The sequence below is a fragment of the Lontra canadensis genome, unplaced genomic scaffold (genome assembly GCF_010015895.1).
Source record: "Lontra canadensis isolate GAN:19392208 unplaced genomic scaffold, GSC_riverotter_1.0 scaffold9, whole genome shotgun sequence".
Taxonomy (NCBI): Eukaryota; Metazoa; Chordata; class Mammalia; order Carnivora; family Mustelidae; genus Lontra; species Lontra canadensis.
Genome location: NW_022631003.1, coordinates 14,989,749 through 15,001,688, shown reverse-complemented (window position 1 = coordinate 15,001,688; position 11,940 = coordinate 14,989,749). Strand labels below are relative to the sequence as shown.

Genomic DNA, 11,940 nt, shown 5'->3' with positions numbered 1-11,940 from the left:
ATCTGATAACAAAGTGACGGTGGGCTGAAAACGAGTGGCCATACCTTCTCCCACCCTCAAATTTTTGGTGCTTTTCTTAGAGTCAAGGATTAATGCAAAAATCAAATTTTGGAATCCCCTTCTTACCAGCCTCTGTGCATATGAAAAAAATATCGGAGGATACAACGTACCCGGGATAAAATTGGCTGGCTGAAATCCTCGGTGATTTCTCCTACATTCCTCTTCAGAATTTTATATCTAGTCCTTGCAAAAGCAAGCAAACAAAAACAAACCTAGAAGCCCTTTTTGTATGTGTAAGTCAAATGTGCACACCACAGTGCGAATGTGATCACATTAAAAATGGGCAAACTTGGCAGTTAGGAAATGTCACTGCAATCCTTAGTACGTGAAATTTCAATCCCTTTGATGAAGATACCATCTTTCAGCCAAGCCCCGGCAGAAAACCTTTGGTTCCTGTTAGACCCCTCCCTCCGCAGGCAACCGCTGGGCTCCATCCGGAGGGAAGGAGGCTCTCCCTCTGCATCACAGCTAAGCGTTCCCAGACCTAGGAGAAACCCCGGGTTTCTGCAGGGCACTCAACGTGCAGCTAAGTGTCCCAGCTCTGCAAAGGGCGGCTGAAAATGGATTTAAAATGGCAACGCGGACCAATCAGCGCCGCCGCGCCGAAGCAGACATTAACACGCGCCTCCTCCACAGGCACAGCGGAACCTGGCTGTGCCTAACTCCCTCCTTAGGACTGTAAAGTAGGCGTTTTTATTCCACGGTGGTCTATATTTTGGGGAAGAAAAAAAAATTTTTTTTTCCTCGGGTGAAAGTTTTTATTTTGGAATTGGTCCAAAATAATTTGGGGCGTGATGTGTGAAAATCTGAACCTAATTTTTTCGGAGTTTTTTGTTATTCAGGGATGAAAAGAGGTACATTTTTAAAATGTACTCCACCTTTTTAAAACGGACTGTGGTCATTACAGTGTTCACATAACTCAGAAACAGCCCAGGCAATAAAATTAGGACTTGGCAGAAAGGGAGTTCCTAGGGAAAAGGTTAAATCAGGGTAAATTGCAGGGAGAGTTGGACAGTTGGCGCAATTATAGTGTTAAGGGAGCTACGCGGTTCCCGCTTAGGGCAACCCTTCTGCTCTGCGTAGGAACACCGGTAAGTCGCGCCAGCCCCGAGGTGGGGGGGAGATTTTGCTTCGCCTCTAGTCTTTCCCGGAGGAAAAAAAACCTCAATGAAGAGGACGGCGCGCTCCGTGTGCATGAGTGCACATTGTTTGCACGTGTGCATGTGTCCGCGAATGTGCGTGCATGTGTGTGCCTGTACGAGTGTGCATATGTGGAGCTGAGTGCCTGCGTGTCTGTGTGTGCACGCGCTTCAGGGTCGTGCAGTCTGTGATGAGGGTATTCCCAAGCAAAGCAAGGCTGCCGGGGGCCGGTTCCTGCTCCTCCTCGGTTCCTTCCCACTCACAGGGAACCAGAACTCTGCCGCGCGTGCAGCTAGACGCTTCCTGCTGAGTGTTGGCTCCGCGTCGTGGAGGTGCAGGTAAAGGCCAAGCCCCTAAACGCGGATCTGGGGCGGTCGCATTCCCGTGCCTTACTAGGACAACCGCCCAGGGGCGACCTCGGGCGGCAGGCGGGACGAGGCCGGCAGCGAGCAGTCCCGGGATCCCCGGCCTGTCCCTTTAACCCCGCCGCCGGGCGGGAGCACGTGAGCGGGGCTTCGGGTGGCACCCGGGCGCCGCCGCCGCCGAGGCAGTTGTATTTCGAACGCTGCCTCTGGCCCGCGGCCAGGCGCCTTGGCTCGGCGGTCCGCCTGGCCTCCCTCCTCCTCATACTTTTCCTCCTGCGCAGCCCCCTCCCATTTATCCGCCCACGATTAGAGGTGGGCACTCCCCCCCCCAAACCCCGCCGCCCCCTCCCCAAGCACACACACACACACACACACACACACACACACTCTTCCCACTTGAATCCTGGGGCAGGAACTCAGAAAACTTCCAGCCCGGGAAGAGCGCGCTTAGTGCAGGACGCAGGAGCGAGCGGCCCGTCCCCCTCCGACTCTCCGGTGCCGCTGCCGCCTGCTCCCGCCACCCGAGGAGGCGCGGTGCCACCCACTGCTTCGTCCTTTTGCCTGCGCCCTGTGCCCGACCCGAACCCGGCAGAATCTCCCCATCCTCCTTCTGCTTTCTGACTGCCCAAGGCGCGATTTGTTTTCTCTCTCTTTCTCTTTCTTGCTCTGCGAGCGCGGAGCGGGGGGGAAGAGGAGGAGGAATTCTTTCCCCGCCTAACATTTCAAGGGACACAATCCACTCCAAGTCTCTTCCATTTCCAAGCCGCTTCCGAAGTGCTACCGGTGACCGCAACTCCTGATCCCAAACCGAGAGGGGAGTCTCCCAGCTTCAAACCCTCTTTTCCCTTGCCTTCGCTCTCCTCCTCCTCCTCTCGCTACCTCCACCTCCACCTCCACCTCCGGCACCCACCCACCGCGGCCGCCGCCACCAGCAGCGCCTCCTTCTCCTCCTCCTCCTCCCCTCTTCTCTCTTTTTGGCAGCCGCTGGACGTCCGGTGTTGATGGTGGCAGCGGCGGCAGCCTGAGCAGCAGCAGCGCTCGCAGCACGCCAGCTCCTCGCCCACCCTGCCTCATCCTCCAGCCCTACCGCCCGATCTCCCGAAAGGTGCCCGGCACATTCGGGGCGGCGGCGGCGAAGCGGCGGCGGGGGCAGCGGTAGCGGCGGCGGCGGGAGGCAGGATGAGCGCACGCGGTGAAGGCGCCGGGCAGCCGTCCACTTCAGCCCAGGGACAACCTGCCGCCCCGGCGCCTCAGAAGAGAGGACGCGGCCGACCCAGGAAGCAGCAGCAAGTCAGTACGCGGGCAGGGTGGGGGCAGCAGCCCACCTCCGCTCCCTCGGCCAGGGCCCCGCGACGCGCGGCCACCCGAGCGCGGGAGTCCGGCGGCGGCGGCCGCGGCGCGCTGCCGGCAGGCCGTGGGGGCGGGCTGCGGAGTCTTCGGCGCGAGTGCGCGGCTGAGCCCCCGGGCTCCCGCGCTCCTCGGGGCGGGGAGGTGGGGAACAGCGGTAGGCGGCGGGAGGTGGGGTCGGGCGCAGCGCGTCCTCGGAGTTTCGCTATTGTGCACGGCCCCGAGTGGCGCGATGTCTCCGCGTGACGAAGCGGCCGGGCTCCGGCAACCCAGGGCTCGGTGGGCACTTTCCGAGCCGCTTTTTACAACTGCCCGGCGGGAAGGAGGTGCGGGGGGGTGTGTGCGGGGGCGCAGGGGTGCTCTGGCGGGTCGGGGTTGGAGGGGCTGAAGTCCTGGGGGCCGGAGGCTGTGTCTCCCGCCAACCGGGGCTGCTCGCGGGCTGGGGACTGGCGCGCCGCCGCCGCCCCCTTGGCGCCCTCCCCACGTTCTCGGTGGCCCGAGACTCGCTCCCTCCCGACAAAGAACTCGTGGGCCCGCCCGGTCCCCTTAGGGCTCTTTAAATGCGGCTCGGCCGCCGCTCGGCTGTCCGCCGCCGCGGAGGTGTCCCAGGAAAGGGGGTTCGGAGGAGCCTGGGTCCTCACGGGGCTGAGGGCGCGGTGGAAAGTAGTGTCCGAGAGTGTGCACAGTAGCTGGGTCACTTCCTCGCCAGGCCCCCGGTCCCCCTTTTGCCCCTGGATCCCGCGCTCCGAGCTGTAGACTTTAAAAGTACTTCTTCTGGGCGAGCGGCTGGGGGTTGGGAGGGGACGATCGAGGGGCGCCCGGGACCCCGCGGAGTGGAGGGTTTTGTCTGCGGATGCAACCAATTAAGCGTGCAGCAGGCGCTTGCAGAGCTGCGCGCAGCGCCCAGAGTGGGGGGTTTTGTTCGCTGCAATTTCCAAGCTTCGGCGGCCAGGGCTGGAGCGGGGCATGTCTATTGAGAACATTTAAACTCCGCTTCCGCGGGCTTTAAAACTTCTCCTGCGTTCCTTAGCCTTAAAGCGCTGCCTTCACCGCAAATAGGCTGATTAGAAAATAATCCTGGAGTCCCAAAAGCTGCCCGAGAGCAAGGCGGGGGGAAACCGAACAATGTTTGCTTGCCAGAGCGTTTTAGAAAAACTGAAAGGGTTGTACCTTTTTTGAAATCATCAAAGGAAACAAGCCAATCTAGAGGCCCCTGAGTTTTCCCGCTCTGCCCAGGCGACACTTTAAACCGCGTTAGGATCCTGTTTTACACCTCCCAGGAAGTCTCTGCCCTTCCCCCCGCCCCCGCTCTTGTTTCCCACCCGCCACCCAGCTCTCTCTAGCTCGATTTGTCCCCCACCTCCAAAAAAGTATCCCAAAGAAATTGCGGTGGGATCTGGAGGTGATTGGAGGTTTTACCTTGGAGTTAAGGCAGAGTTCACAAAGAAAGAAAACTGCGTCTCCGGTGTGTTTGCTCCGGATGTGCCCACTGGCTCTAGTGGTCCCACAGAAGCTTGCAGGGAACCTTCCCCAGATTCTCCAAATGGGGTGCGGATTTTCATTGAAGACTTTCATGCGTTTTAAGTTAATTGGTCTCATTTAATCACCGAATCTGAATGAACTGTAAATTGATGATTCACTGCATAAATATTTAGGATCTGGAATATTAATCATCGCATTCTCTTAACCACTTGAGCATTTACTATTTGGCATAGGAACCCTTTAAAATTTTGTTAACCCTATTGATAGTTTCAATTTCTCCTTCCCAGACACTTCCATTCTCCTTCATTTTTTCCCTCTTTTAGTTCTCTCCGGTCTCCTCCCTCCCTAAGAGTTTTCTCAAAAGCAAGTTTTGGAGGAAACTGTTTATTTTTATCAAAAGACATTTAAATTTAGGCTAAAGACCATGCCTCCAACTCCAAAAGGAAGTGGAGAACTGAAGCAATTATCTAGATAATTCAAGCAAAACCTCCCACAACAGATTTACCATAATTATTTGGAAATTTTAGGGGGAATGGAGTTATTTTGAGTTGAAGATTTTGGGTAATTGCTCCAGTACTTCTCTCAATGTGTTGAGTCATAACTGACCTACAATGCGGATATACAGAGATGACTAAAAACCATCTTTTCTATAGGGAAGATTGTTGAAACATTTATGATGTTAGCGTCTTTCTTTTGTTGGAAATGCTGGTAAAATGGGTAGTAGCATTCCTGTAAAGTATTTATAAGTTGCCAAATACATAACCATTCAAATTTTACACCTTAAACTTGTGTGACTTTCTTTCCAGAACATGCAACCTTGTCAGCCTTTGTGACCTTTTTAGTGCTGAAACAGAACCTAAGTTTCATATACAAAATAGAATTTCCTTTTTGAACCCTTGGATTGAAAGTGTAGTTATTTTCCCTTTCTGTAAACTCAGTGCCATCATCATTCCATTTATGTTCCTACTGAATGTGGGGCAACAGCCTTTTTGAACAGCACATACAGAAACTAACTATAGAGTCAGGGTCGATTTCTTTCAGACATTCTTCCACAACAGCATTTTTTCCCCCCTATACTTAGGAGCCAACCGGTGAGCCCTCTCCTAAGAGACCCAGGGGAAGACCCAAAGGCAGCAAAAACAAGAGTCCCTCCAAAGCAGCTCAAAAGGTGAGATTTCTCAAGTTAAGTCCCCCCAACTTTCTCCAGGACCACAGGAACTTCCCTGTAATTTCCCCATTCTAGATCCAGACTTAAGGATTTGTCCCAACTGGGTAACTCAAGACTCATTTCCTACCCTTACTATTTCTAAGCAAAATCAGATTTCGAAGCATAACTGCTTAACCTAAAAAGTTTATGAAGATGCTTCCCGTGTTGTTCTTAAATAAACAATCACCAAATAATTTGAAACTCAAAATCGGGGCTGGGAGGGTGAGGAGGGGGAGTGGAGAAAGACACAATTAAGATCTGCACCAGTTGTGAAAGAGTTAAAAATAAGTCAGAACTGTAGGTTTTGCTTGATGGTGTCGTTTGCAATTTCCTTCAAAAATAATAAAGATTGATTTACTTTCTGCTTATTTACATGATTACTGCAAAACCAAATCCTTCTATAAGGTTAAGTATTTTGCCAAATGATAATTAGAAGTAAATCCAATTATGGGATACTGGAAAAAATCTTCATGAATTTTACAGATTTAAATGTGGTGATAAAGTATGCTGTCTGTTTACAATAAACTTACAATGTAGTATATCATAATCTCTCAAAATGCCTCCATCCATCAGGTGGTACAGCAATGCTCTAAATGGGACAATGAGAAGTTTTTTTAAACAAGTATTTGATTCATTTATTGTGTATTTTGGGACAGACTAGAACCCAGTCAAGTATAAATAAGTTCCAGTGTTTTTATTTATAAATTGTAAATTGCAGTTTCACGTAACTTCATGTTGGTTGTATTTGAGCTAGCAAAGAGGAAATATCTCAGGGTCAATGCATGTACAAAGAAGCAAAGGTGAATATAAAACTCACCTTTTTTTTTTTTAGTTTTATAAAGGAATCAGAAAAAGTGTCTGTATTTTATTTGTAGGGCTGTATATTAGTTGAAAACAAAGGCTCAAAATTCAGAAGTACATTTTTCTATACCCCTTTTTAGTGGATTTGAGTACATCATGTATAGTATTTGTTAAAAAGGGCCATAAGATCATCTTTGGGGACTAATGTTTGGTGTGGTTTTCTCTGTGACTGTGGTCACTAAGCATGTTAGATGTGATAGTTTTCAGTGTTGTAAACTGCTATAGCAACCAGTGATACGTATAAAGTTGTTTAGGGAGTAACTATGAATTCTTGTCTGTTTTATTTTAATAATCTTGAACAGAGCTGAAGGGAAGGAGCAGATTCCTACTGTATTTAATTATAACTGCTTCACAGAGTGAAGATTTAATTGTGACCCACATTTAATCCATAAACTTTGAAGTAGCTCTAATTTACCTTGTCATTTAGAACTGACAGTATATAGTCTCATATTTCTAATATGAGTATTTCCTATTTGTTACATTTTTACCTGGTTTATGAGATTAACCGAAAGGGGCTAATTTAACAAAGGAGTTTTTAAATGTTGCATAAGTGTGGGATTTGCCTAACTTAATTTTACTCTAATGAAATGGCAAAAGAATATCTTAGTAGGTAGCTAACATTGAAACTCTGATGTAATTGCTCTGAAAAATGCATCATTACAGCATCTCCCAGGAAGAAATCTGCATATCTTGTCATAAAAAACTGATTTAAAATTTTAGACAAAAAAAAAGGAAAATGAATCTCATCTTTCACATTTCAGTATATTATATTTTTTTGAATGATTAAAGAGATTTTTCCATTATCTTCTCTTCATTTTGAAAAGTTTACCACTGACAAACAAAATCTTTATTGACACAGGGGAAGCTGAGTCTTGTGTCTAATTTACTACCTAAAGCAAAATAACAAAAAAGTTGGTCTCCTCCCAAGTAAGGTTTGATTTATTTTTAGTTGTTTTAGTAACAGGCCTTTACAGAGGATTCTACGAGGCTGCTCATCTTTCTGGTAATTCTTCATGTGTATGTATACATTATTACAATTTCCAAAACAGAAATAGATTTTCTTTTTCCCATAGTAATCTTTCCCTGATATCTTCCATTCATCCAGACAAAATTATTTCACACACTTCTGTTCTAAAAGTCCCTTCCAATAAAAATGAGCAAATATATTTGCCCATAACACTGTTCTATTTCTCCAGTTTTATGAATTACGCTTCATTTGGAGAAGATAATACTTTGCAAAAGAATGAATGACATTGATGAATTGTTCATGGCATGTGTAAACTTAAGGTATTTTCACTTTCAAATTGGTGTTTATTGAGTTTGCTACTACCCTGTGTAAACATGGTTATCAAACATAAATTTGTTTATCAAACACATACTGTACTCTGACAAAACGTATTTGTTAGGATTTTGAGAAGCAGTATTTTTTCAGAAAAAGTTCTATTGTTCATAACATGTAAGATAATCATACTCTGCTAGAGTGACCAGAGTAGATGTGGGAAGTCTCCTATGATTAATAAATTGGGTATTCTTGTGCAAACTGAGATTCATCAAAATGAAAAAATACAAAACAAAACTGGTAAGTATATAGGAGAACAGAACTTGAAAATTAGAAGAGATGCAACATACACTGAAATCCTGATGATGTTGGGTGTTTAAAATTTCTTGCTGCTGGGGTTTCTTTACTTACAAAGTTTGTGTTTGGACTCAGTCACTGGCCTTGGGGCATTTGAAAACAAAACTGTTGGAAAATTAGCAATGTGAAACTTGACAGTACACACTGAGTGTTGCAAAACCAAGTGGACAACTGCTCAATTAGTAAGCACTTAAATTTCAGGCCCTATTCAATATGAAATTGATTTGGGTGGTATATAAAACGAACATTTATAAAGGCACAATTTGTTCTGCTTGGAACTTTTGGAAGACAAGGTAATGATTCTTTAATCTACTTACACTCCATCATGACAGATTCCCACGGATGACCATTAGGTAGCAATTTTAGTCATTCCTGAGAAGTCCAATCTGAGGGCTCAGAATTTGTCTTGGAACCAGCTTCATATTACTATGTTAATAAGGGAAATCAGAAGTTAATATTTTCCTGAATAAATGATTTGTTGGGGTGTGTGTGTGTATATGTGTGTGTGTGTCTTGTCCTTGTAGTTTATGGTTTAGTTTAGAGATATACCTGTGACCAGTTGTCTCTCAATTTCTTGTTTTGTTTTGTTTCCCTCTCATATTTGTGCTGGATGGAAATACTTTGTATTTTTGCATTTTGCCTCTTTAGAGGAGAGAAAGATATAATCTCCTTTGTGTTTAGGGTTTTTGCTATGGCTTTGTAATCATGAGAGAATACTGGAGGGGCTGTCACTCATTCTCCAGTTTTTAAGGTCAAAGTCAAGTTCATCTGTAAGCCTCAAGGCAATTCTCATTCAGGTACTTTGAGGACAAAAAATGTTTTTTTCTGAGACTGAATTACATTTTAATAGAAGGAAATGGCATATAAAAAGATCTCAGGTGTGAGGCAGCCCTACTTCATAGAGTCATAGGTTTGTTTGAACTTTCTTTTTTTTCTTAAAAAAAAAAAAAAAAGATTATTTATTTATTTATTTGACAGGCAGAGATCACAGGTAGGCAGAGAGGCAGGCAGAGGCTAAGCAGACTCCCCGCTGAGCAGAGACCCCCGGATGCAGGGCTCCATGCCAGGACCCTGAGATCATGACTTGAGCCCAAGGCAGAGGCTTAACCCGCTGAGCCACCCAGGCGCCCCTGAACTTCTTTTGACTTGAAGTTGAATAACCAGAGCTAGAGAGCAAGGTGTAGAAGTAAAATATCTAGGTAAAGTATGTACACTTCAAGTAATGTGCTCAAGTAAACATTCGATCTGTATCTTCCATTTGCTTGTACAAAAAAGTTCTGGTGTTGATTGGACCCTATAAAGGCAGATTTGTGCTTTTTTCTAACTGCATTCTTAGAAATGTGGTTGATTTTTCATAAATAATTACTAACACCAAGCACAGGTATTTTATGATGAGAGAATGTAGGCTTTATTCATCATTTCAGAGAAATGTTAGAGCATGGATGTTGAGTGAGGACAAGATTTTTTTAAGAATTTAATAGGCCCAACTGAAGAGGGTAACCAAAGGCATCATTGTTAGGTAAGTCACGGAAGGATGGGTGTTGGAAATTGTCATACAGTTCCAGCCTATGGTTTCTGTGTGAGTAGTAGGATTTTGTTTGATTCCTGTGTGTTTGAATGGTAATTTCCACTGGGATTCAGGGCCCTATCTGAGTTAGACACATGTATCCAGATGGGTGGAATTAAATAAAACCCAAGTGTTGTCTCCATTATCTTGATATTTTAAGCTGATTTACCTAAGCAATTGACTCTTTTTCTTTTATTTCCACTTCACTTGCCAGGGAGGACCAAACCTTAATGCATCAGTAAATTCTACCTGGCAAAGCCTTTGAGCCATCACAGATTATGATCCAAATATGGGCAATTCAAAAACATTTGGATTCTTTCACGAAGTAACTTTACTTCAAGGAACCTATAGTTCTAATTTTCTGGAAGCTATCACTCTTCTGAACTCACCATCCAGAGCTCTTCATTGCTTTGACTGACCCACAGCCCTGGCCTATTTTTATCTCAGAGTCATGACTAACCACTCTGCTAAGGAGGTAGAACATACCAGACTGGCATTTAATCGTGTTTTAGTTCTTTCTTGAGTATCAATTAGATGGAGGCTCACCTTGGAACCACTTAGCTTGGCACAAGGGTAGAATAATGAATTTCACTATCCTAGATTCTAAAACTTCCAGTTATGAATTTTTGTTCTACTCAGGAAAAACAGGTTGAAAAGTGATTCTAGTTTAGGCTAGGGCTTTGTTCTCTGTTGTTTTAAGACGCTGAACAGTTTTGAATGGCACCTTCTGATTGATTTCTAGAGGAATAGTATAGTCACTGTCTTTTCTTCAGGGTGATATCTGGGGCACTTTGCTCAGAAGGTAACCCCCGTGAACTCCTGTATCATAGCTATTGATTCTTCTGATCACAAAAAAGGTAGTGCGATGGTTGATAGGAGGAAAGTCTTAAACTTTGAAAATAGCTCTTCCTGTCATTTTGGTCTTGGCTTTAAGTTAATGTTTGTATAGGTGAAGACAGGCATGTGTAAATAATGACATGAGAGTTGACAATAAGGGCTTCCTTGGGTGAAACTAGCATGAACTACAATGGACGATAGAATTCAGTTGTATGGAGTGATGGCAAACTTGCAACTTCTCTTGAAGAGTGAAAATGGTTGCACTTAACATTTAGAACCCCACAGAGCTGGATTATCAAGTAAAATGAGAAGTACCCAGTGCTTAGCCTGATCGATGATTCCAGTTGGTTTTGATGCCCGTGTACTTTGATTTGCACTGTTTATATGTTTAAAAGGACAGCTGAAAGAAATAAAATGTGACTTTCTAGACGTTGAATAGTTTGCTCCATATGCTCTTGTCTACAGGTCTTAATCTTAAAAACATGTCTGTAAAGATACCTGAAAACAAAAGAAGGTACTCTGCCCAGATATTTTTCTAGCTTTCCCACCCCGCTACCCCCCCATCTGTGTGCTGAGGCACTGATTGATTTGGGGTGAGGGAGTTAAGGTTTTCATGCATTATCACAGTACATATAAAATGTGATGAGAGCATTAAAGTAACAAAAATTAATAGCTATCTAAATTTGACCAAGAAGTCAGAATTGGATAATTCTTTTGGTTTCCAATCTCAGCAATTCTCCATGTCTTCATAGGAATCCTGGAAATGTTTTACTGTTAACGACTCATTTGATTTTCACCCTGGAAGTTTTTCTTGTCTCTCTTTTTTTTTGAATCTGCCCATAGCTCCTTTATTTTCTATGAAATATCTCCCAGAAGAACAGACCCTTTATTGCCTTGAAATCACACTGGGTCTCAGCTTCACTGCTTATGAACGTGGGCAGTTGGCTTGATCTCACATTTTGTGACACTGAGCACGTAATTGCTGTCCTATTTAAGTAAGGGAATGCTTAGAAAAATCACTCAAGAATTGCAAGTTTTTTTTAAATTAATTTATTTATTTGAAGGAGGTATTCTTTTTAAGGGTAACATTTTAAAATATGGAGGGAGAGAAGAAATTACACTTGAGTACCCACCATGTGCTGGGAGCTTTTCTCAGTCACTTTATGCAAATATTAACTCTTCAATCCTCTGACATAGGTATTATGGTCTTCATTTCACAGATGAGAAAACTGATTTCAAGATGTAAACCGTGACTCAGTCTCATGTTCAACGCTAGAAAATGGTGGCTCAAGGCATTGAATTCAAATCTCATTCTAAAGCTTAGGACATTCCCACTACTATATGCTGTCCGATGTTTTGTAAAATATTTGCTACAATGTAGGTTATGTTCTCTCCAGTCACCTGAAAGGCATGTTAGAAGTTAGGTTTCAAGAAACCC

General features: G+C 44.9%; 1 protein-coding gene across 4 annotated transcripts in view; it reads left to right on the top strand.

Moving 5' to 3' along the window:
- The first annotated feature begins 2,731 nt into the window (after window positions 1–2,731).
- Window positions 2,732–11,940, top strand: part of HMGA2 (high mobility group AT-hook 2) — a 173,263-nt gene continuing 164,054 nt past the window's right edge. For all 4 annotated transcript variants that reach the window (XM_032854894.1, XM_032854897.1, XM_032854896.1 and 1 more), the window contains exons 1-2: window positions 2,732–2,855; window positions 5,476–5,562. In XM_032854894.1, coding sequence (XP_032710785.1) covers window positions 2,745–2,855; window positions 5,476–5,562 — 198 coding nt within the window. In that variant the 5' untranslated portion in view covers window positions 2,732–2,744. The remainder of the gene's footprint in view (window positions 2,856–5,475; window positions 5,563–11,940) is intronic.